The sequence below is a fragment of the Siphateles boraxobius genome, unplaced genomic scaffold (genome assembly GCF_051911475.1).
Source record: "Siphateles boraxobius isolate OS27281-9 unplaced genomic scaffold, OSU_SipBor_1 41, whole genome shotgun sequence".
Lineage (NCBI taxonomy): Eukaryota > Metazoa > Chordata > Actinopteri > Cypriniformes > Leuciscidae > Siphateles > Siphateles boraxobius.
In genome coordinates, this window is record NW_027509042.1 from 10,603,555 (window position 1) to 10,629,242 (window position 25,688).

A 25,688-nucleotide genomic window follows, 5' to 3' on the forward strand; every position below is an offset into this window, starting at 1 on the left:
AATTGCCCTTAACATCTACTAAATACTAAATATCCCAAGGTAAGAGTAAATTGCATTGAATTTGACATTGAAAAGCAAATTCTTTGCCCTTTCATATTGTGCTGAGCATTAATGTATACATGTAACGTATAGGTACTTAAGCTCATATTTACAGCTAATGACTGCCATTGAGATTTCATGTTTTAATTCATTCGAATAAAAAATAATAATGTAATAATATATGTCATCCACGCAGAAACAGTATCTTGTACATTTGTTTTTAAGAACCGCATGGATTGCAGACAGTTGCTCGTGTCTTTCCACGATGAAGCCTGCAGTGTGCGTGTGTGTGGATGCGTGTGTGTGAATGCGCGCTCGCGCAGAGAGAGCGGGTTCAGTAAGTCTACTACACACGATAACGGCACTCATGGGTACTCACAGAAGCACCGTGGCGATTTCTATCAGCGTTTAGCACCACTGAAGGTGAGACATTTATTACGGGCACGTGCCTGACAGCGGACTGTCCTGAAGCCCCTAGGAATCTCGCGCTCTAGTAGAGTGAGAGAGAGTAGCGCGCGCGCTGCACGGACCGCAGTGGAATGTAGCGGGGATTCCCGGCGCGCAGGGGCAAGGTGAGTAAAAACCTCCTTGATGCATCTTCACATTACTTACGAGGCTATATTTCCACTTGACTGCAATTCGAGTCGATTTTACCATCTCTCTTCGTTCGTTTTTGTCTGTTTAAGTGGTACATTTTGACAGCGCGCGCATGGGAATAGAAATTATAAGAGACAATCGCCGGTGTCGTTTGATCTGGACGCGACTCCTAATATTTCATTCACTGCAGCAGCAACAACAACAAAAATTGGCAGCAATGCTATATGCGGGGTATGTCGCCACTACGGACGATTTGTTTACCGAGCAAATCCATGTGTTGCCTGTTATCTGCAGTGAGCCTGTGTATATAAAATTCAAGATGTCATTTGAATAGCTATATTGCAAATTAATGTTTTTTTTATTAGTTTGAATAGCCATTGTTATCAGTCACTATGGACTTCTCAGCTTATGGGATGCCTTAAGACATTCCAATTTGAATCGGCATCATCCTCTCACATTGATAATCTCAAACACAACTGGACACATGCACATGCTCAGAGACACGTGACTCCAGCAAATTTATTGAGGGGGAAAAAAGTTAAATAGCTACGCCTGCGTCAATCATTTGACTTTCATCACACCCATCATCATCTTTTGCTCTTTTGCTCCTACACGCACACACATTCTCACTGATTACAGCCAAATGGATTTTCAGTTCAGGCTGCAAGATGCCAGTTGAAGGAAGGTAGGCTAAAGGAACATGTATGAGATTTAGTGTGTAAATTTCTAATAAGATTAAAGGTTACAGTTTGATTCTAGGACAAAAAGCAACAGCAAGAAACAATGGAGTATAGAGCAGGTATATAAGTGGCCCTGATCTGTTGAGAATGTGTATGAAAGGAAAGAGGAATCTAGATCATCAGCTATTTTAGCTCCTTCTAGATGTGGAGTTATTTTGGTTCCTCCTTGCCTTGTGAATGTAGTTTCACATGTTGTCACACTCTTTCATTTCCACAGTCTGTAAACAAATGCCTTTGCATAATTCCACCATTAATATGCTCATTAGAACCAATTTTGACTTGGCGCACCATAGGGCCTTTTGTCCACGGAGAAACCAATAAATTATAACATGCAGTAATTTGAATGCCTTGTTATACAAGGAATAGAAACATTTTATGATTGTTTACTCAAACTCATGTCATTTCAAACCTTTATGCTGTTATGTTTTTCAGTCGAACGCATAGGAGAAATTCTTAAGAATCTTTGTACAGCTTGCCAGGTTTGATGTCATCATGTGACCAATCTCAGTGTGGCAGTGTGAATATGCGGAATAACAAGATTTGAAAGCTGCAGCAGGGTTATTATAGTGAACTAAAACCATAAAAACGTTTTGTTACTTGAAATAAAATATTAAAATTAAACTTATTTTATTTCAGCTATGGAATAATTATTCCATCTAATTTTATTCCAACATTTTCATTTAGTTTACCATAATGTAAACAAAAACTAATAGAAATGACAAAATTATTAAATGTTAATCAGATTAAAATAGAAAATACAAAAATAAAAACTAAATCAAAATATATATTTTTTGAAAGTATCTCAATGAGCTGCAGTGGAGGGAAAGTTATTTTGATTACATTTAAAAACTTGGAATATTTTCCACACGTCAGGTGGATACTTTTTATTGTGAATTTTTTTTTAATTGTTTTTTTTTGGAGCTTGACAGATGAGGTCACTATGATCTGTCAATTGATAGGGGAAAAAAAGCTGTGTGAATAACATATTATGTGTTCTACAGAAAAAAATCACAACATGCTGGTTTAGAACAACATGAGGATGAATAAATAATGACAGAATTTTTATCTTTGGATGAACTGTTGCTTTACCAGGCAGGATAAAAACCAGCATGGACAGACCAAATTGTCTTTGGAAACAACGATAATGAAATAGAGTCTGATAAATGGCAGAAAGAGCTGAGACAGCTTGGTTAGTCTAAAGAAAGATGGATGGATCTCAAGCATAGCACAGTGATGAATAGATGGTAGGAGGTAAAAACAAACTCCTCCAGCGATTTCACAACACTGTGTGCACCTGCACCTCCCACTCATCTCTCATTCTCTCCCTCTCTCTATCTCTCACCATTCCTTAGTTTTTTACATCCAAAGCCGTGATCCCGCATCTCTTACAAAAGTCAGTCTTACTTATTTTTGCCTCAGTCTCACTTCTGTGCGCATAAAATGTCAGGCTTCAGTTGTTCATCTGAGCCCTAAATCTAAGTCTTGTACTGTCATTCAAAAGTTCCACTGCAGTGACCTCTTTTCATTACCAGCATGGCATGGGGCGCATCGGCATGCCAACCGTATTGCCCTCCCTCCCTCTGCAGTCTCATTGTGTTAAACATCAAAACTTTCCTCCTGCGGTCATTATCACAGATGTGCTCAAGAGGCAAACTCTGAGCCCCACTTGAACAGCCACAGATGTAAAGTCTCAAATTTTGTATTTTTTGACCACTCTTAATCTGTAGACCAGTTGCCATAGTAACAACCATACTAGAAATGGGATCAGTCTCAAGTCAAACTCATTTATTTATTTATTTATTTATGATTTTTTTTTATAATTGCGCAGCCTATAATTTGAGAGTGTACTTGATTTGAAGGCACCTATTTTAGAAAACTTAAGATTGATTTTGAGTTTATTAGAACCATGTCCGTTTCTTCAGCACGTTAAATTGCAAGTCGTACTTAATCTGACATCAAGCACTCTTTGTACACTTCGGTATCCATATTTCATAGCCAAATTCATCAAGGTTTCAGCAGTTGTTTGTGTCCTTGGTCATGTGTGAAAGATCGTTCTGTGATGCAATTCATCTGTTTGTTAAAAAGGGATAGTTCACCCAAAAATGAAAATTAGCCCATGATTTACTCACCCTCAAGTGTTCCTAGGTGTATATGACATTCTTCTTTCAGACCAATACAATCGTTATATAAAAAGTTATATAAAAAAATTCGTAGCTCTTCCAAGCTTTATAATAGCAGTGAATGACCATTTCTGTTTTGAAGTCTATAAAAGTGCATAAATCCATCATAAAAGTGCTCCACACGGCTTCACGGCGTTTGTGTTATAAAAATATCCATATTTAAAACTTTATAAAATAAAATAACTAGCTTCCGGCAAAACAAACATACGAATTCCACTTAAGTCTAAAGCGCAACTTACGCGAGTTATACAATGTACTGCTGATATTTACGCTACACCATGAGCACTACGCTTCTTCCAACGTCACAAGTTACGTAAGTTGCGCTTTAGGCGTAAGTAGACTGCTTTGTCCGGAAGCTAGAATTTTACTTTGTAACGTGTTAAATATGAATATTTTTCTTACACAAACTCATCGCTTAACTTCAGAAGGCCTTAATTAACCACCTGGAGCCGTATGGAGGACTTTTATGATGGATAGAGGCATTTTTATGGACTTCAAAAACAGAAACAGCCATTCATTGCCATTATAAAGCTTGGAAGAGCCAGGACATTTTTTAACATAACTCTGTCATTGTCTGAAAAATGAATGTCATATACACCTAGGATGACTTGAGAGTGAGTAAATCATGGGCTAATTTTTATTTTTGGGTGAACTATCCCTTTAACTGTGTGCAGGACTGCAGAATCACTTGTAAGTCATATTCATCTTTTTCGTTCTTTCTTGCTGGATCAATACCTTATTATACTTCAGAAGGACAAGCCAAACCACTTATTCACCAAAATTATGCAGGTGCTCGGTTGGTTGCATCGGTGAATCTTTCTTAGTCTCTGTATATATAACGGTAATATACTTTTTAATGTTATATACAGTAAATATATAAATAAATTCAGTGGGAAAGGGGTCAGTGGATCTCACTGTGTCCTGCTTCAGTAAATTCTGTACATTTTGGCCTGTTCATTAATGCTTCATTCTGTTTTTGTCTTCTCACCATAGAGCTGTTAATCGTTCATCAACGCCCCACGAAAACACCTGAGTAGGTGGAGCATGGCCAGTGGGAGTGGCTGGCATTGCTATGCCTAAAGGCACGTGGCGACGGTGTCCATGGAGACAGATGGCAGCTTCACTGAGGGCCACGGTCTGTCCCTCTTACAGGCAGAAGATAGCGTGGGGGTCGGACTCGCACAGCAGGACGGGACGTGGCTGGGCTTCCGTGCTACACTGAGCGCTGTGCTGCTGCTGGAGTTGCTCCTGGGGGTGGGCGGCAATCTGACCGTGCTGGTGTTATACTGTGGCCACTGCAGCCTGTTGGAGTCCGTCAGTCATGCCGTCACGCTCAGCCTGCACACCCTTGACCTGCTGCTCTGTCTCCTCTGCCTGCCGATCACTGCCACGCTCCTCATACTGGGCGGAGCCTCGGTTCCACACCACGCCCTCCTCTGCTGTCTTCATGAATCGGCAGCCAGCTTCGCCAGCGTAGGCACCGCACTTAACCTGCTGCTCATCAGCTTAGACCGCTATGACATCAGCGTCCGGCCAGCCAATCGCCTTCTGACGCCTCGAAGGGCAACCGTTTTGCTTGTTGCAGTGTGGGCGATTTCTTTAGCCATGCCACTCCTACCATTCATGGAGGCAGGGTTTGTGTCGGGCCAAGGCGAGGGGGTGTTTATGCATTCCAATAGCACTGTGTTTTGTTCAGAGTGGGGAGGAACTCTGCAGGCTCATCTGTTACTGCAGGTCCCCGTGTTCCTGTGCTCTCTCGCTGTGATGCTGTTTACATACTCCCGAATTCTTCAGGCACTGCGAATCCGCATCGGACGCACGGCCAGGCCCCATCGAGACAGCAAACGACCTGGTCCTGGACTTCGCCTCTGGTTACGCTGTAAAAGGTCAATCAGGTCGCCGGATCACATTACGACAAACACACCCACTTCCCCTCCGCCACTTTCGACCGCACCGCTTATCACCTCGGATGCAGTTACCACGGTAACCATCAACACTGAGACGAATACTCCCTCTTTCACCACGCCCCTTAGCCCCACCCCCACTGTGTCTGTGATAACTTCGCCTTTAAGTCCCACTCCCACTGCATCCATAGCAACCATGCCTTTGAGTCCCATCGCATCTGTTTCTGTCATAACTAGCACCCACATTCCCACCCTTGCTACATCATCAGTGACCACACCTTTGACTCCCATGCCCACTGTGTCTACAGTAACCACTCAGCTTAGTCCCGCCCCCACCCAGGGTCCGTCTAGCATGGGTGTGGGCGCATCAGTGTCGGCCATTTTGGCTCTACGTCGAGCGGTTCGGCGCCACCGAGATCGAAGGGAACGTCGAAGGCGAGTCTTTCGCATGTCCGTCATCATTATCCTCTCGTTTCTGCTATGCTGGGCCCCTCTCTCCATCATTCCTCTTCTCATGCTGGCCATTGGGCCGTCTGATTGGCTAGAACGCCTGAGACTCTGCTTTCTGGTGCTCGCTTATTGGACGGTAGTGCTACATCCGCTGCTTTATGCGTTCACGCGCCAAAAACTGCGCAAAGTTCTGCATACCCGTCTGCGCAGGCTGCGGCCACAAAACACGCAGACTCGTATTGGCACTAACACCAGGATCCGTCGCAAGCACGGGGCAGATTGCAGCGATGCTACTGACCGCTGCCTGGCGGAAGCTGTTCGAGAGTGAGTGTTTGTGTGTATGTGGTTTGTAACTAGGCTCACACGGAATCTGAATGCGCATTCCCTTGTGTACACCATCCATCTGTCCATTTATAAAATATTTTGGATAATTGAATTATGCTTTTTGCTGCAAATATTATTTCAACTCATTTTAAAATATTTCAGCATGTTCAAATCTGAGGCCGTAACCTTGTTTTGAACACTGGGGGGACCAAACCAATTTCCTTTTAAATGGATTTAAAGGATTTAAAGGGATTTAAGGGAACAAAGAAAAAAAATAACTACAATTCATTGTAAAGTAATCAATTTGAACTATTTGTAAGTAATATTTTTTATGTTATTTTCCACGTACTGCTCCATCTCACGCACAGTTAAGAATATACTCTTTTGACCGCGAGTGTGGACCAGGTGTGGACAGACGTGTTCAACGTGTGTGCACTAGTAGACCATTCTGTTCAAGCACTTAAAATCACTTGCACACTGAGGTGGACAAAGTACACAACTTCCTTACTTGAGTGAAAGAACAGATACTACTGGTCAAATATTACTCCGTTACAAGTAAAAGTTGTAAAGACCGATTTTTACTTAAGTAAAAGTACAGAAGTACTCGTTTTTAAAAATACTTAAGTTTCAAAACTTAAGAATCCTTAGAATCCAACGTCAGATTGACGGTAATCTCAAATGTTGGACAGACGTTGTATTGTGGTTGAAAATGAAATCGGGTGGACGTCAGAAACCAACATCAGTCGTTTTGACATTGACATTGACATTGACAACCCGACTTTCATTTCCAACCAAAATCCAACGTCTGTCGAACATTGGATGGTGACGTCAAACCGACGTAGGGTTCTGACTTGAATCGTACGTCGGGCTCTGACGTCAACCCGACTTTCGTTTCCAACCAAAATGCAACCCCTACAACCAAAATAATCCCCTGACTGACGTTACAACTTTCTACTCAAGGACCTTGACAGAAATGTAGTGGAGTAAAAAGTACGATATTTGTCTTTCAATTGTAGTGAAGTTAAAGTAAAAAGTTTCCGAAAAAATAATACTCAAGTAAAGTACAGATCCTCAAAAAGTGTACTTAAGTACAGTACTCAAGTAAATGTACATTGTTACTTTCCACATCTGCTCGAGTCTCGCACATGCGCTGTTGTCCATGCAGAAGTCCGCGACTCTGTGCAGACACAAAAATCGGGCTGCATGCAGACGCTGTGACATCAGGGGACTGTGCTAATGACGAACATTATGTCACTTGTCCACGTTCCGAGCCGGAGTGGAACGTGGACAAACAAAGTATACTTTCAGCAGTCTGCCTAATCATATGCTGAATATGGTTAATGTTTCTCGTCTCGTCACATTCAGTTATGAATTACATGAATCAAGTAAACGATAGCCTATATTTTCAATTCAAAACAGTGAAATTCTATCCTAACATAGTTGTCAAATATTAAATGTTTAGCTAGGCTACTTACATCTTACCTCACACTTAAAATTGAAGCATTGAGCTAGAATTTACACTAGTCTTCTGTGAACAGTAACAGGAACATCGCTTTATTTGATTTGATTGGCTATCTTAATCATGGCAATCAAGGCAAACCACCCTAAAAAACAGATTTTTCAAATTTCTTTATCATCCTAACAACAAACAGAGTAGTGTGTAATGGATTAAGAATAAAGAATATCAAATTTTGGAGGTACAATTTGGCCATGTCTGTTTGGGGGTTTTTTTGGGTGGAGAGTGATGGGGGGTTGGTTCTATGGTGGTTACGGGCCTGTTTAAATCCATTCCTCAGATTGACCCCACAACTGTTAAAGAAAAAAAGAAAGTCAGAAGATTCCATCTGGGCCTATTTATGACTGTAGGTAAAAGGTGTGTTCAGGAAACCATTAGTGTGTTAGATGTGTTAGATGATATGTGTTACTCGCTCACCTCTATAAAGGACATTTTAAAAAAAAACTTGGTAGGTCTCTATTGTCCACGGGTATGTAGTATCATTGGCAACTAATCAGCATAGGGTTTCTAAAGCACACTAAACTCTGAGGTCAACAAGGCACTTTCTAATTAACCAGTAGAGCACAAATATTCCCATGGTGCTAGAGGAAAAGAGCAAGACTGAGAGGAACCTACAGGTGTGAGTCTGCAAGAGGCCATGTGCAATAAATTACAAATCCAGGTTATGCATTGCATGATTTCCATGTAAATTAATACCAATTCATTGGCATTCATTGTGTGGTGTAAAAAGTAACCGTCTATCCACCAGTACACATACATGTGCACATATTTTACAGTGTGCTTCTCACTGATAGTCTAAAGTGCAATAGATTTATCATTATGTTTATTAATGTATATGATCAGGGATGTAAATAATCACTAATATTTCTGTGGTTTGAAACTGCAGCCAATTTGAATTCTGCTCTACCAAGGGCATCAGTCTCTGAAAATATTGACAAAACAACTTTTACAAAGTCGAAATTAATTTATTTGATTTGTGTCCCGTATGTATATATTGTCAGTGGTGTACACTATTTCAGTTTGAGATGATTATTGTATTACTTTACAATAGAGGAGCAATAAGTCTGAATTACAGTAATAAAAAGATTCAGCCTCTTTGCTTGTTTGCTTTGTTCCCTACCTCGGCTGTCTTCTTAATTCATAGTAAGAAGTATTACTATTACACAACAGTTAAATCATATACTGCAGTTAATATTACGTAACTTGCAATTTATGGTTTGAATTTTTTCAAAATGTCCCAAAAAGGGAGTGTGTTCTCCTCTGGCCAACGAACGAACAGTGATTGATTATGATTCAGGCAGCATTATAGGTCAGAAGTCAAATTGGATTGGAACAGTCCGAATATTATCCAGTTCCATCTGGTTTAAGATCGGAGTCATCACGCCAGTATGGAAACGGGTTTGTTTAGGATCAGTGCCGATGGCTGTCGTGTCAATGAAGCCTTCACAGGAGAGAGTCTAGTTGACACAAGCTCTGCTGACACTTCAGGGATGCATTGTGGTCGTGTCTAGGCGCAGGTTCTCCATCTGATCTGGATACGGCCCGGATCCGGCAGATTACAGTTAACCTCGGAATAAGCAAAAAAAGACTAACATTAGCGTAGATCAGGGGTGCCCAATCCTGCTCCTGCCGATCGACTGTCCTGCACAGTTCATCTCCATCCCTAATCAAACACACCTGCTTTTAATTTCCAAGTGATCCTGAAGACCTTAATTGGTTGCTTCAGATGTGTTTGATTAGGGTTGGAGATTAACTGTGCCGACAGTTGATCGGCAGGAGCGGGATTGGGCATCCCTGGCGTAGATGCTATTCTTCTTATGATGTAACGAGTACATCGGGTGTTATAGGAAGTGTTCCCGGTTCCGGCTGACCTGATTTATGCAGCCTAATAATCATTTAACTAATTTAAATAATAGGAATGTATAATTTTCTATTCTAGTATAGGAGTGGTTCTGTAATCACTCCGTTCCAACTCCACTCCGGGGTTTCCTGCTCTCTCCCAGAGAAATAGGTGTTTGTTAATGTTAGGCCATAGTGAAGACGAAAAAAACTAATCTGTACATTTTGATTCTTCTTGGTTAAAAAAGTTTGCTGTTTTGAATGATTAATAACAGTCTGAGTCGCTTGCTCTGATAGTTAATTGGTGTATGGTAGCGTCTTCTCATTACCTGAATTTATTAAGAAGCGCAGGCTGCTTTAATATATACAATTAGTCCAAGCTGAGAAAGGTTGACTGACTTCATCCCAGTTGATAAAAGTCAAACAGGCAATTAAGAACCTCCTGTGTCTCTGTCAGCGTTTGCAGCTTCACACAGAAGATCAAATGCCATATGAGGGATACTCAATAAAGTACCTGTTCAATCAGTGAAATGGTAGCCTTTCAAACTCTCTCTCTCTCTCTACCGGATTCAGAGACCTTAAATGTTATTCATCTTTAAAGACTTGGTTGTGGTTCAGTCAACATGCGTGTGCAGTGAATGGGAGACATTAGTTCCTTATTATGGGAGATAGAAGCTGCATTCCACTTGTGAAGTCTGATCGTATTAACACTTATTAATGTTTGATGACACATACTGACATTTGCAGGAGACTAATAATTGGAGGGCCGATACTGGCGACGGGGTCTTGCACACAGACATGGATGCCTCTCTTTAATGGACATGAAAAGAGCTCTGACCACACTGGTTAATGAAGGTCAATAAGCATCTGGCTTCTACCTTTTCCTTAATTTCATAATTTAATTATAATTTATTTCGCATCACCACACCACCACAAATATGAAATTGTAATGTGTGTTTTTATAATAGGCTTTTTATTTTGTGGTCATATTGTGTGATTTGCTATTATCTAAAAATGTGTGTATAAGGTTTACACAAAATATTGTGGTTGTACCATGTTGCTGTGGTACAATGAGGTTCTGAATGATGACCATATTCACGCATGTATTTACAGTTTAAGGTTGGTAAGATTTGTTAATGTTTTTGAAAAAAGTGTCTTATACTCACTAAGGCTGCATTTACTTGATCAAAACTGAAACAGTAATAATGTGAAATATTATTACAACTTAAAATAACTCTTCTGTATTTGAATGTTAAAATCTAATTTATTCCTGTGATGGTACAGCCAATACTAAAGTCTTCAGTGTCACATGATCCATCAGAAATCATTCTAATATGCTGATTTGGTGCTCAATAAATATTTAGTCTTATCACAGTTGAAAAATCCTTTTTGATTAATATTTTTTGTGGAAACCATAATACATTTTTTCCAGGATTCTTTGATTGTTAAAGTTCAAAAGAGCAGCATTCATGCGAATTTTTGTAGCCTACCACTGCAAAAGTCTTACTGTCATTTTTGATCAGTTTAATGCATCCTTGCTGAATAAAAGTATTAATTTCTATATAAAAAAATGCTGACCCTAAACATCTGAATGGTAGTGTACATTGTTCCCCAAGGTACTTTAAAAATCCCATAGTATTTATTTTTATTTAAAGATACTTATGAACAGTACATTATAAATTATATTAAATTGTATAGCCACAGCCTTTTTATTTCATTAGGCAAATTAATTATTATTCAGTCAAATATGTACGAGTATGCACATGCATATGTAAACACACTGAATGGAGGCGATTATTATGGGTGCATTGCTCATATGGGTGCAAATGCTCATTTATTTGTTGATGAGGTAAATTCATATACATAATCAAATTTACAAATTACACGTTAAATTGTTTAATCAGCATCTCCCTCCTTCCCTCAGTCTGACAAGCTCCCTCTTTTTATTTTGAAAACTCAAGTATGCTGATTGTGGACGCCTTCTGTTTGCAGTAGCGTGTGCCTTCACGAGCTAGGAGAGAGAGACAGAACAGGAGAAAGAGAGAGGGTGGGTGGGTAATATTTTTTCTTACTGTATGCAACATGAAAATACTGCCATGTATTCATTAACATCTCTCTCTCTTGCTCCCTTTCCCACTCACACAAGGATATTTTTAATCTCATATGTCCCACTCACTGTCATTATCTTTCTTCATTGCTTTCTCTCCCTGTCCTTACTCCTCTCTTCTCCATACTTGCATAACAAAAAAGATCTGCCTGTGCAAAGGGAAAGTCACCTTGAAGGGGGAGAGAGAGAGAGAGAGAGAGAGAGAGAGAGAGAGAGAGAGAGAGAGAGAGAGAGAGAGAGAGAGAGAGAGAGAGAGAGAGAGAGACGTGTGGGTGGAATCTGCAATAGCATGTAGTAGAGGGATGAATCCCATGTCGACTGAATCAGGCACATTCCTGTGTTTGTTGCTTAACGTTACAGATTCAGTTCAGTACGAAAACGTTATGCCCTCTTTGTTTTCGTGTAACTTAATCATTTTCTTATATTTTTTCTTCTAGGTTTTCCTTGTTCATAATGGCTTCATTTGATTATATTAATCTTTTCAAAAATGCTTGTAGATTTTTTGTGCGAAAACTGTAACCTGTATCAACAAAAGAAACAAAAATGTCATTTAACAGTATTTCTCTCAATTGATCTTCGGTCATTCAGATGTTTACTGTATTAGAGCAAAAGTAAATTCGAGTCAATTATTTCTAGCAAACAAACAATTTAAAATGCGTAATATGAAGATCGTGTAGTCACTTTAGCAAACCTCAGGAATGCAACAACCCGTGTTAGATTGTAAAATGTTGAATACACACGCAAAAGCCGTATCGTATCACTGGCCGAAATAGCTCAGTTGGGAGAGCGTTAGACTGAAGATCTAAAGGTCCCTGGTTCGATCCCGGGTTTCGGCAGTTTTTTTTCTCGCCTCACAGTACCGAGCGATACTTTATGTGTGCACCAGCCAACCAGGGTGCACGCGTAAAGTTTACTTCTATCACACATACCCGTAGTTCTTTTATTTTACTGTCTATGGTAGTTCTCAAATACGCCTGCCCTGAAGACATGGTTAGCTGGATCAGGTGCATTTAGTTAGGGTGGAGTCACGCCGTGTTGGTCTCTGGTTATGTAGCGTGCAGTACATATTGTGGCCTGATGATGGTTATGTAGCGTGCATGTTGTGGCCTGATGTTGACGCTGTAGTATTAGTTACTCTCATTAGACATAGGACAATTCCACCAGAGTATATAGTCTTTTTACATGCCGTGCTGTCATTCTTTTGAGCATTTTCATATGTTATACATCAAAACAATCCTTACACCCCCAATTTGAAGGCTATGCATGTAATAACTCAATAGTAACTAGATAAATAGCTCAAAAATGTAATAAACAAAAACAAATTATAATCCGTTCTTTTCTACATATTTTATTAAATACAGAAATATCACAAATGTCAACCTTAAACTAATCAATGTAAAAAAAACTTGCATAAAACACTTTAAAACTACAAACAATTGATTTGAACTGTTTACATAAATTTGTTTGTAAGATTCACTCATTTTTATAAACACTACAGTGCGTTGTGGAGTCAAGCCAAAAAAAGGGGGTAAAAAAAATACCATGTAAAATATTCAATTGCACTACTCTATTATACACTACAATTGAGTGGTAAAAAACAACAACTGTACATTATTAGAACCAGAGAATGTCTAATAAGACGGGCTCTGTTAGAACTAAACATGCAGAAAGGCTGTGATTACACTTCCTGTCCAGATTAACGCAGATGGCCACTTGGCATGCCTCACATATTAATGAGCGCCAGAGGGCGATGTTTTTCAACAATTCATCAGTCTTACCACTTGGAAAACGTTAGACACCGTGCACTTTTGTTGACTGCTGACTGCTGACCAGAAAAGCATGGAAGTCACCGGACTGCAGAATGACTTTACGGTAAAGTACTTTTAACGGATTGAACCCAGTATCCCTGTCTTGATAAATACAGCTCAACTGACTGAAGTCAACTGCTATGTTGGGCCTGTTACGTAGGCTATCGTAACATCCTATAATCGTATAAAAGTTACAGTATATCTCTTGATACCTCAAACACAAATACCGGTAGGTAGGTAATCATCTGGGTATCTGTTTTATTCATTTAACTTTTACAAGAAAGAGTTCAGATCCAGGATTTGTAGTGTGTCAGTAGACCCACCTTGGCAACGTGTGGCAACATGTCTTATATGAGAGTCTAAAGATTCACATAACACACACAGACACACACATACACTAAAAAAAAACATATTTGGGAACTGGTATTACGTAACTAAAAACCAGCGTGCAGCAAAGTCCCAAAAGTACTGCTTAATTTCCAAAGATTCTCTCACATACTAAAACGTCTTCTGTTTGGTTACGCTAACGTTAAATCAATCATCACATTCTTGTCAGTCAAGCTCCCATATTTGACATTCTGTAGCCTACTAACGTTATATGTCTTCGCGGCTGCTTATTGAAGCTGCTCACTAATTTATTTTTACTCATAATCTCTGGAAGACACCGAACCCCGTGAACCATGAATTTGACACGTGAGTCTGGTATCTAACGTTACTTCCAATGTTCTGCTCTTTAATGTCCCGTGTTGTAGATGTAGCATTTGGTAGCCTATGTGCATAAAACACATAGCTGTCATTTTTTTGGTTGTTAAAAAAGTGCAGATCACAATTAAATATTTTTGGTTATCATTTAGTTTGCTTTGGACAGTAGTATGTTCCAGGAGAACCATTATACAATTTCTCCAGTTTCATTGTCCAGGGCCTCAGTGGCTTCTCATTAAAAATTTTATGGTTCTTTATAACCCTTGGATATATTGCAGTGGCATAAACGTAGTTCCAATGATAAGCAAATAGTTCTGACATACATGGAGCCGCCTCTTTTTTATGGTGTAATGCGCAGTACACATTGTACGATTTGTCCCAGACGAAAGATGACCAATCGTGGCGATTTCTGTGGTCATGGCTACTGTCATGTCATGTCATGTCCCACCTGCTTATTACTCTGGCCTTCCTTGGTGTTATTGTTTTCCTGGTTTACAAATTCCAGGAAGTTTCTGTTTATTGTTTTTATCAAAATTAAGAACAATATTCAGACTTCAAAAAGGAGTCAGCAGGGAGCTGGAAATTGGTTAAAGGTCAAGATTATTCCCCCTTTCCCTCTTTAGCCTCAGTTAGTTTTGTATTAGTTGTCAGTAGTGTTGAGAGTTATAATTGTGTTGCTTGTCTAGACCACATTATTCTGGCCTTGGTCTGGAGGTTGGTTTTAGTTTTTGCTTTCAGACAAGGTTACAATCTGTTTCTAATTAATTGTGATTATTACCAGAACCATGTTCACCATTACAGAAAAACACGTGGCTCCGAAAGGTTACTTAGCCGCTAGCAAATTTTTTTATTTATTTACTACTAGCTGAAGTTCTCTAGATTGTATCTAATGTTTTTCAGTAGCCAGCACTGTAATTTAAGAAGCAGAGAGTCCTTACAAACCAAAAAATTTGTTGACTACTCAGACCTGTTTTGCAGGATGGAAAGCATGGTAGAGTGACAGGTCACGAATAATAACACGTGAGAAAGATGCTGACAAGACTAGGAGACAGAGGTAAAGACCGTCCTTTAGTCATACAGAAGCATTTTCTAATGACAGTGCTGTCCTGCGGCAAAATCATCCATTAGACGCAACTCTTAGTGTTTGGAATTACGTATGAGTGAATCACATGAAGAATGAATTCCAAAATCAAAAGAAAAAAATAAGAAATAATATTTTTTATAAAAACACTTTTTTTGTTCTTGCATTTTTCATAATGTTTATGACAATGAATCATATTGAACCCCAAGTTCTCATCAGTTTAATGGGGGAAAAAACGTATCTGTAATGCAATAACAAAAATCAACCTGTTCATCTACAATAATGGTTGTAAAAATATAGTTTATTGTCTTCCAAAATCCATTTGTGGGGTTACTTTACAATCTTTTCACTTACAGTGTTTATGTGTGTGTATTATATATACTGTACAAATACACACATATATATATATATATATATATATATACACACACAAACAAATACAGATGTACCACCTTAAAAATAGTAATATAAAGGTAGTGATCTGTCCTTGTGTGTATCAGTGTGATTTAATGCACATCAAGGTCACCTGTCACCCTGCTGTTTTTATATTTCGTGTTTGTGAGCGCGTGCAGGTCCTCTTTTATTTGATGTCCTGTCTGAAGTATAATAGCTTCACTGGCAGTGATCCAGATTGACTGTAGGGGCCATCTGTCTTAACATGCTCTACATACAAGTAAACAAATGTTTTCAGCACTGATAGCTGACCTAAGAATAGCAGGATTTGGCAAATTACCATAGCAACTGCAATAGCTGAGGACCTTGTTTCAAATTAATAAATGGCCTATACCTTTGGGACACCTAAGACTAGGGAAGCACAAGACAATCACATGATGGGAAGGTTAACACATGGAAACAGGAAACATGACTATGAGAATTTGAAAATAATACACACACCGACTCCAGCATGGACAGACCGGCACGGACACCGACACGGGCACAGGCACGAACACACTGGCTTTGAGACCGGAACCGGACACACGGAAACCCGGCACTTGACACATCGACACGGAAACCGGGCACAGACATGGGCACCGGACTCCGGCACGGACACACCGGCACGTAACGAAACGGACAAGGACTCGGCACGGTCACAGACTCCGGCCCCGACATGGAAATGGACACCGGAATCCGGCATGAACACCGGCACGGACACAAACTCCAGCACCGAAACAGGCACAGACATTTACATGGACACCAGCACCGGCGTGAACTCTGGCACGTAACGAAACCGGCACGGACACAGACACTGGCATGGATACGGACACCGGCACAGACACACCGATGGATACTGGTTTCCGGCCCGGATACTGGCACCTGCATGGACACCACCACAGACACCGAACTCCGGCACGGATACCGGACTCCGGCATTGACACCGGCACGGATACCGAAACGGGCACAGGCACCAACATCGGCATGGACAACAGACTCCGCCACGGACACCAACACCGCCACGGACACCGAATCGGGCACAGACACTGGCACCGGCACGGGCTCCGGCACAGACATGGCTACTGACACCGGCACAGACACCGACACGACACGACAAAAAACGTGAATTTGACTTGGTTACATGAGACTCAACAACAAAAACAAAACTAGACAAGATAAAATGAAAACATGAGAGCTATTTATACATCAAGACTAATGACTAACAAGAAACGCCTGTGAACAATCAAGACGATCAACCAAATAGAATATGTGTACAGACTTTAGCTGTTGACACTACCTCAATACATGTAGGATACAGCTCTTTCTCTGTCAGGTTGCCTTTCAAGGGATCCTGAAATGCAGCTCACACATGTCTGGCACTTAGAGGGAGAGATGTGCTCTGAGATAAATCTCTGCAGGCTGCTGCTCTCACACAAATATATAGAGGAATAAACATCTAACATTTGCAAACAATTTTTTCGTCAGTTTAAAGCAGTGGCCATGAAAACATTTCAGGAATACTTTTTCCAACAATTAAAATTCTGTCGTTGTTTACTGAGCCTCATTTTTTTTAAACCCCATCAGAAAACTTGAAATAAATTTCATACATTATTAGTTCAAAGATTAAAAACAAATGGCATAGTTTTCTTTTTATAAAAAAAATAGATTAATCCTTATTAAAGTTATTTAGTCAAGATCAGTGTGTGATTTTCTTTTTCCTTTGTTCTTTGATAAACAGTAATAATACAGAGGGCAGCAGGTTTATTGGGCTGCTGTCACTTTAAGACGTGAAGCACGGATCCAGCTGTTTTCTGCATCAACTGTTTACCTTCACTTAAGACATAACCGGCTGTGTTTAAGAGGATATTTTGAAAAAAAATGGCGTATTTGTCTGTTCAAGCCATAGGTTCAAGCACAAAAAGATGCAAAGGAGAACTCAAGTCAGTATTCGTGCACTAAATGAGAGGTGGCTTTTTGTGTGTGTTCTGAATGTGCCCAGCACAGAATATGGCGCGGGAGTCCCGAATTAAGTACAAACATTAAAAAAAACATGGCCTACACTTTACCTTTAGGAATGTTTTAAAGTAATCTTGTTTTTATTATTTTATTTAAATGCTCCCAAATAATAGCCAAAGTATATTTTAAACACTTAACTGGCATTGAGAGAAATCCGGTTACCCTGAATTTAGCTTTCCCTGAAGGCAGCCAAACTCCATTTATTGTAATGTCGTTCACTGAGCTACATGCATATAACAACAGAGAGGTGGCAAAAGCTCAACATCACTTTTTTTAATGCTGCTTTCAGGAAATAATGAGAACACCACTGGATGCCAGGCAGGCTTGTTGAATCAACAAGAGCTGGCATAAATATTTTGCAAAACAAGAGGGTAGTTTCCGGTAGTTCTCACATTCATTCACAGTTCTAGACTTTTAATCCCTTTTCCTGACAGTGTTGAATGAGTCAGCTATTACGGCTTTTCAACCTTTTCAATTCAAACCAACATTGGCTAGATGTCACAGCCCTCACACAAGAAAAGACATTTAGGAAAATGAACTCTTTGAATTTTTGTTTGTATGCTTGATGGATCATCGAGCACTTTTCCAGAAATAAAGTAAGCCAAGTGTGTTTAGAAAAAGTGGTCTTACCTTCTGATTATCTAATAGCAGTGCTGGAGAAGCTACTTTAAATAGCTTCTCAGGCTACAAGCTTCTCTTAATTTTAATTAGTAAAGCTACAATTGTTAATTGTTTAGCTACATAAAAAAAAGCTATTAACAAACATTTTTAAACCATATTGAAGCCATTTAAGGTAATATTGCTATAATGATATATAATAATAATAATAATAATAATAATAATTCATCGAAAAATCCTAAAAAATGTATCATGGTTACCACAAAAATATTAAGTAGTTCAACCATGTTTAGCATTGATAATAATAAGAAAATATTTTATGAGCACGAAATCAGCATTTTAGAGTGATTTCTGAAGGGGTGTGTGACACTGACTGGAGAAATGAAAATCCAGCATTGCCATCACATGAATAAATGACATAATTGCATAAAAGGCTTCTTTCAAAAACATTAAAAAGTCTTACCAACCCCAAACTTTTGAATTACATAATTATTTTATTAAATTGTTTATTTATTTAGCAGTCATAGCAATGTTCAATTGACACCAAATCTAGATACAACAAAACTTTTTATAGAATAAAAATATTTTGTAAAATGGCTTATTTCTTTTTTTTTAAATGGCTACAAAAAGATATATATATAATATTCAGAGATAATAATCACCTAAAGGATTATTAGGAACACTATACTAATACTGTGTTTGACCCCCTTTCGCCTTCAGAACTGCCTTAATTCTACGTGGCATTGATTCAACAAGGTGCTGAAAGCAATGTTGGCCCATATTGATAGGATAGCATCTTGCAGTTGCTGGAGATTTGTGGGATGCACATCCAGGGCACGAAGCTCCCGTTCCACCACATCCCAAAGATGCTCTATTGGGTTGAGATCTGGTGACTTTGGGGGCAATTTTAGTACAGTGAACTCAGTGTCATGTTCAAGAAACCAATTTGAAATGATTCGAGCTTTGTGACATGGTGCATTATCCTGCTGGAAGTAGCCATCAGAGGATGGGTACATGGTGGCCATAAAGGTATGGACATAGTCAGAAACAATGCTCAGGTAGGACGTGGCATTTAAACAATGCCCAGTTGGCACTAAGGGGCCTAAAGTGTGCCAAGAAAACATCCCCCACACCATTACATCACCACCACCAGCCTGCACAGTGGTAACAAGGCATGATGGATCCATGTTCTCATTCTGTTTACGCCAAATTCTGACTCTACCATCTGAATGTCTCAACAGAAATCGAGACTCATCAGACCAGGCAACATTTTTCCAGTCTTCAACTGTCCAATTTTGGCAAGCTCTTGCAAACTGTAGCATCTTTTTCCTATTTGTAGTTTAGATGAGTGGTACCCGGTGGGGTCTTCTGCTGTTGTAGCCCATCCACCTCAAGGTTGTGCGTGTTGTGGCTTCACAAATACTTTGCTGCATACCTCGGTTGTAACGAGTGGTTATTTTAGTCAAAGTTGCTCTTCTATCAGCTTGAATCAGTCGGCCCATTCTCCTCTGACCTCTAGCATCAACAAGGCATTTTCGCCCACAGGACTGCCGCATACTGGATGTTTTTCCCTTTTCACACCATTCTTTGCAAAACCCTAGAAATGGTTGTGCGTGAAAATCCCAGTAACTGAGCAGATTGTGAAATACTCAGACCGGCCCGTCTGGCACCAACCATGCAACGCTCAAAATTGCTTAAATCACCTCTCTTTCCCATTCTGACATTCAGTTTGGAGTTCAGGAGATTGACCAGGACCACACCCCTAAATGCATTGAAGCAACTGCCATGTGATTGGTTGATTAGATAATTGCATTAATGAGAAATTGAACAGGTGTACAAATCTTTAAGTGAGCGTAATTATTCCTATAGTATGCAAAAAAGGGAAAATGTTGTATGGCACTATTGGATACGTACCAGTATTGTTTTACATTTGAAAGTGGTTGAGATTGTAATTTAAAATTCATATTCAGCAGGATTTTTATTGTTCACACGGTCTAAAAAAACAGATTCATTTCAGGGGAGAAAAAAAAAAGCTGCCTTCAACATGAACATAGCCTTTGACTCTTTGGTGGAGTCAATGGGTCTTGTGTTTCAGAAAAAAAAAACTACTTCGAGAGACCTAGAGAACCACCATCTCAAATGGTTTGACCTCTTAACAATTGAGAAGGTGATTAGTGTCTATCTCGTCTTATAGTTCTACTATTTAAACTATAGGGAATAGAAAAAGTATATAAGGAATGGCAAGAAAAATATAGCTAATAAAAGCAGCTCACTCACTCAAACACACACACACACACACACACACACAAGTTTGGTGTCATTTCGCGGTTCTGTCTGGTCTTGTTGGTTATACTCCAGTAATGTGATGCTGTGGGCTAGATTTATAGTGCTTATGTTAGAGAGAGCTTCAGTAGATGATACAGATCGACTGTCAGCGGTCCGACCTTACCCTTGTGTGAGTTTGCCAGAAGTATTTGAACGTCTGACTCTGCACGTGTCACCAAAACATGGTCAAGTTTGTTTGCGCATAACTCTGGTCTCTGCCTGAGCCAGAATATAGAGCCAGAGATGTCCTACTGTATAAGTGTTGTTCTCCATGAGCTGACGCTATCCTGTGTCTGTTTGAGGTTGTTCACATGACTTTTAAAATGTGGTCTGTATCAGACACCGTTCTAAACAGGTCACACTCCTAAACTGACCTATTTATACCGGCATTAGTTTGATATATTTTTTTTTAATCAAATCATCATTTAACAAATCAGTGTGTGTGTGTGTGTGTTTTATATATATATATATATATATATATATATATATATATATATATATATATATATATATATATATATATATGACCCTTTCTGTGTAAGTATTCCTATAGTATGCAAAAAAGGAAAAATGTTGAATGGCACTATTGGATACGTACCAGTATGGTTTTACTTATGAAAGTGGTTGAGATTGTAATTTAAAATTCATATTCAGCAGGATTTTTATTGTTCACACGGTCTAAAAAAAACAGATCCATGTCATGTGAGAGAGAAAAAAAAAGCTGCCTTCAACATGAACATAGCCTTTGAGTCTTTGGTGAAGTCAATAGGTCTTGTGTTTCAAAAATAAACCTACTTCGAGAGACCTAGAGAACCACCATCTCAAATGGTTTGACCTCTTAAGCCAGGAACACACTACATGACTCAGGACGATTATGCATGTAATTTGGTCATGAAGACTGAAACACACTGGGTCTGTTCCAGTTGTGTATGCAGTCTGTGTTTAAACTCGTGTAGTGTGCGGCGTGTCTTAGAATTTAAGAACCAGATGTTGCCAGTCGTCTTCACAAAGATCTTTTTGAAACATGTTTAATATTTTCGACTTACGCCTGTGACTGCTGTGGATATGTATTCCCTGTCAAACATCATTCATCCTTATTTTTGTAATTTTGCTAAACATCTTGTTTTGAAGGTTTACTTTATATTATTTCATAAGTTAACATTGCAAGTGAATTGTTTTTAGGCTATTCATTTTATTCTGCAGATGAAAAAAAGGTGACATGGCATTCTGTTAAAATTCAGAATAAGCAGTGTTTTTTCTCATTTTAAAAATAATATTACGTATTCTTTTATTTGATTCAATGAAAAAATGATTCAAGGCACGTTGCCGTGGCATCAACATGCACTTGTCATTCTTAGAATCAATCCAGACAGCTGAGTTAGGCATAGGCAGACCACCAATCGTTAAGTGTGTTGTGTAGTGGGACTGACTCAAGTCAGTCTTATAGCTTTGTGCTCTTATCATACTGTCAAAGACTAAAATCTACTCCAGTCGATGGAAATAGACTTTTGTGTATTGAGTTCAGTCTTAGAATGTTTCAGTCTTTAAGTGTGTCCCCATGCTTTATTTTCATAGATTATGTTACTGTAATGCAACTGTTGTCACGGAGACGGCTGATTCACTACAGCAAATGGAATATCAGGTGGTTTCCCTTTTAGCTTAGCGCAATGCTTGTGAGTCTGTGGACTTTCCATGAGACGTCTGCATAACAGGCTCTTTGCCTGGTAAATTTTGGATTTTCTAGTGCTCTCCATTATTTCAGCATCTTGAATCACAGTAAATAGAAATACAACTTCTCTCCAGCTCCATCTCTGTATGCACTGAGTTTAACACGCATTCTTCACTTGGTTCACTTTATTTACACATTCGCATAATTTCCAACATATAAAAGCTCAAGGTGTTTGAACATATTGAAAGTAAAAAATGTAAGACAGAAATATTGGTAACTTGTGTGAAATAATTGATCAAATATTCGTTTATTTCACAGTACAGCAGTAATTTAGAACAGTTGCAGTGATATGATATATTTATGTATTTTTTTATCATTTGATTTAAAACTATTGCTACTAATATAATAATAAAGACCCTGAAAAAGGTCTTTGGTTTCAGCAGCAGATGAAATGTCATATCGCTGTTAAAATCACCATACATTTTTAAAAATTGGAATTATTTTGTCAAGTTGTGCAGTAATTTATATTTATATATATATATATATATATATATATATATATATATATAATTTTAAAGAGTAAATATTTTATGTAAAGTGTTTCGCTGACAAAAAAGGAACCCCTGATCTAGACAACAATACAATTAAGTGTCTTTCAACAACAAAATCCTCATTTGTAATATCTTTTAGTTTATCAGGGAGGGCAGTCATTTTAGGAATATTTATCTATTCAAATGGAGGCTCATAACTTTCCTCAAAAGCTAAATTAAATAGTCTTTCAATGTTTTATCAATAGGAAATTGGGTTTCAACATTAACCTAGTTAATAAGGGCCTTTAAAGTGTGTGAATGTATACAATGGGCACATCCTATTTTTGAAGAATTGCAAATAGGCTTTTTAAACCATGTATTAGTGGTCTTTACCTTCTGATTGAACAAAAAAATGTTTAGTAAGATTAAGCCAGGATTAGACCTTAGTTCAATTACTACATTTTAGGTAGCTTTTATAAACTTTGCCTTAAAAAAAACATTACTGGTGAACATCTTGAGACAAAACAATTGCACAGACATATTTTAAGATAAGTCAGTGCAAGTTGCTTTCAGTTAAAACAGCTCAAACTGGGACTATGCTTGAGCCTCGTCTGTAAACCGGGGGTTAAAAATGCAAACATTACTTTTATGTATAGCATAATTTAAAATAAGCTGCTTATTTCTGTAAGCATAATTATCGATGATGGATCCAGACCCAGAGGACATTTATTGATCGTGTCATCTGATCTCTCTGCACTGTGAACCTATTATGCAGGGAGAGGAGACCCATTAGCTAGAGTTTCACTGACCCAAGTGTGTGCTTTTGAGTGTGTGTTTGTATAGTTATATAAGTGAGTTGCTCTGTCTCTCGGCAGCAGGAACGGAGGCAGCTCAACTCCACTGTCATGACAAATATGCTGATGGAGACCAGCAGCTTCATTACACGTCACACTGTGTCTCCATACATCTTACTTAATTGCTGATGAGAGTGTGTCTGCATACATTGGAAATTATTGACTGAGGGTCTTCTCACGTCTCATTTGATTCTGCACTTAGTTGATACACACTTAGTACACACAGACAGTCATTGGGGAGACTTGAACGATGCCAGACAGAATTGTGAGGACTATTAAACCCCTGGTCTGACACAACAACATGCACACACCTCTGCCAGTTACACAATCTGCATTTTCCCCACTGATATTTTTAGACGCGATATGAATGGTTTACCTAGAATTGATATACTGTTATTAAAGAAACGGGAGGTTTCTGTGCCCGAATTAACTACAGTTATGTTTGTAATGACTTGGTGCAATCGGTCTGATGGGCTCCAATGAAAACTACTGTAATTTGCAATTTATTAGCACACCAGAAGTTAATCATTAATGGATTCACTTTTGAGTTGTTGTTTACTGAGTTCTAACCACAGTAAAGGGAACTAACTTGTGTGTGGCAGTGTACAGATGCATTTTTGGATATGGACATTGGCTCTTATGACTTAAATTAGGGATGCATTGATATTAAAACTTGATATAAGCTGATGTTACAATATGTTATGGCCAATAATAAACTTATTTTTGTCTTTATAAATTACTAACAAAACACTAAAATAAATCATTTGAAGGGAGGGAGGGAAATAGTGTTTAGCAGAATTCATACAGGTTCGGAAAAACTTGAGGGTTATAAAGGATGACAGAATTTTCATTTTTGGGTGAACTATCCCTTTAAAGATTAACTTTAGGTGACCATTAGTTGATGGCACAAGGGATATGAGCATGCACAATTCAATGATTTTTTTATAACTCTTGACTTTCTAGTATTCTATTTCTCGTTGTCTTTCATTCTCAACTTTGTTATCTGTGCCTTCTGTTCTTTTTTTTTGTTGTTCTTTCTCTTTAAACTCTGGTCTTAGTGGGACAGTGCTAAACGTTATGCAACAGACTGTGATCCATACAAAAAGGTCACTCAATAGCATACACTCTCTTAAGCATGAAGCCTGGACACACTGCCAGAGGGTTTGGATGTAATTGAATGTTTTGTGTGCGTGTGAAGTGTGGCGCCTCGGCTTGGGAGGCGTATTATTGTGTCTTATAAAAATAATTTTCTTGTTTCACAGGAATGGCCAAACATAAGCTTTGAAAGAATGGCAAAGAGGAGGAATGAAGTGCAGATGGAGGAGTGGAATGATGAAAGGATTTAGTAAAGAATGAAAAAGCTGCAGCAACAAAGCTTAATATCTTAATATCACTCTGCTCTCACGCAGCTGTTGTCTTTATAACAACACGCATGCACATTGTCCAGGTAAAAGATATAGACTATATATGAGCAGGCATATGTGTGAAAGCTGTTTTTATCTGTTGGATTGCAACTCTGTTATCGCATGGCCGTCTAAGATTCATTTTCTCCTCAGCAGTCTGAATCATGCCTACACACTCTCAGCTGAAACTGCGTCACTTCTCGCATTTGCACGGACGTCATAAACACCAGTTGCCCTTCAGGTGCAATGACAGTCCAATCACAGACACTCCCGCACAATTACACTGTCCACTGAGCGATAAACTGTCAAAACGGCAGCATCAGCACTGCGTGACTACACTGGAACACATAGTTTATAATAATGTTGGCAGGAGACTGCGGAATGGTTTTCAGAATATGACTTGTCCATTTGAGGCAATTTAGCAGATGCTGACTTGAGTATTTTTAGGTGCTTTTATGAAATACTCCAATGTATAAGCTTACTTTGTTACCTCCATTTTCTCACCCTCACTCACAAAACGTGCATGACTTACTTTCTTCTGCAGAATGTTGGTA

At 38.9% G+C, this 25,688-nt stretch overlaps 1 protein-coding gene, 1 long non-coding RNA gene and 1 other non-coding gene across 4 annotated transcripts; all 3 read left to right on the forward strand.

Moving 5' to 3' along the window:
- Window positions 1-336: 336 nt before the first annotated feature.
- On the forward strand, window positions 337-8,845 carry LOC143706425 (G-protein coupled receptor 22). The gene is made up of 2 exons (XM_077198315.1): window positions 337-611; window positions 4,550-8,845. The coding sequence occupies exon 2, from the start codon at window positions 4,658-4,660 to the stop codon at window positions 6,236-6,238; it is 1,581 nt and encodes a 526-aa protein (XP_077054430.1). The 5' UTR covers window positions 337-611; window positions 4,550-4,657; the 3' UTR covers window positions 6,239-8,845.
- Window positions 8,846-12,459: 3,614 nt separating this feature from the next.
- On the forward strand, window positions 12,460-12,532 carry trnaf-gaa (transfer RNA phenylalanine (anticodon GAA)). Its single transcript has one exon. It is a non-coding gene; the product is annotated as a tRNA-Phe (tRNA).
- Window positions 12,533-13,512: 980 nt separating this feature from the next.
- LOC143706428 (uncharacterized) lies at window positions 13,513-25,497 on the forward strand. 2 transcript variants are annotated; one of them, XR_013192977.1, is made up of 3 exons: window positions 13,513-13,568; window positions 24,994-25,178; window positions 25,288-25,497. It is a non-coding gene; the product is annotated as an uncharacterized LOC143706428 (long non-coding RNA). The 2 variants fall into 2 exon arrangements; XR_013192978.1 differs by having other exon boundaries at window positions 25,291-25,497.
- The last annotated feature ends 191 nt before the right edge of the window (window positions 25,498-25,688 follow it).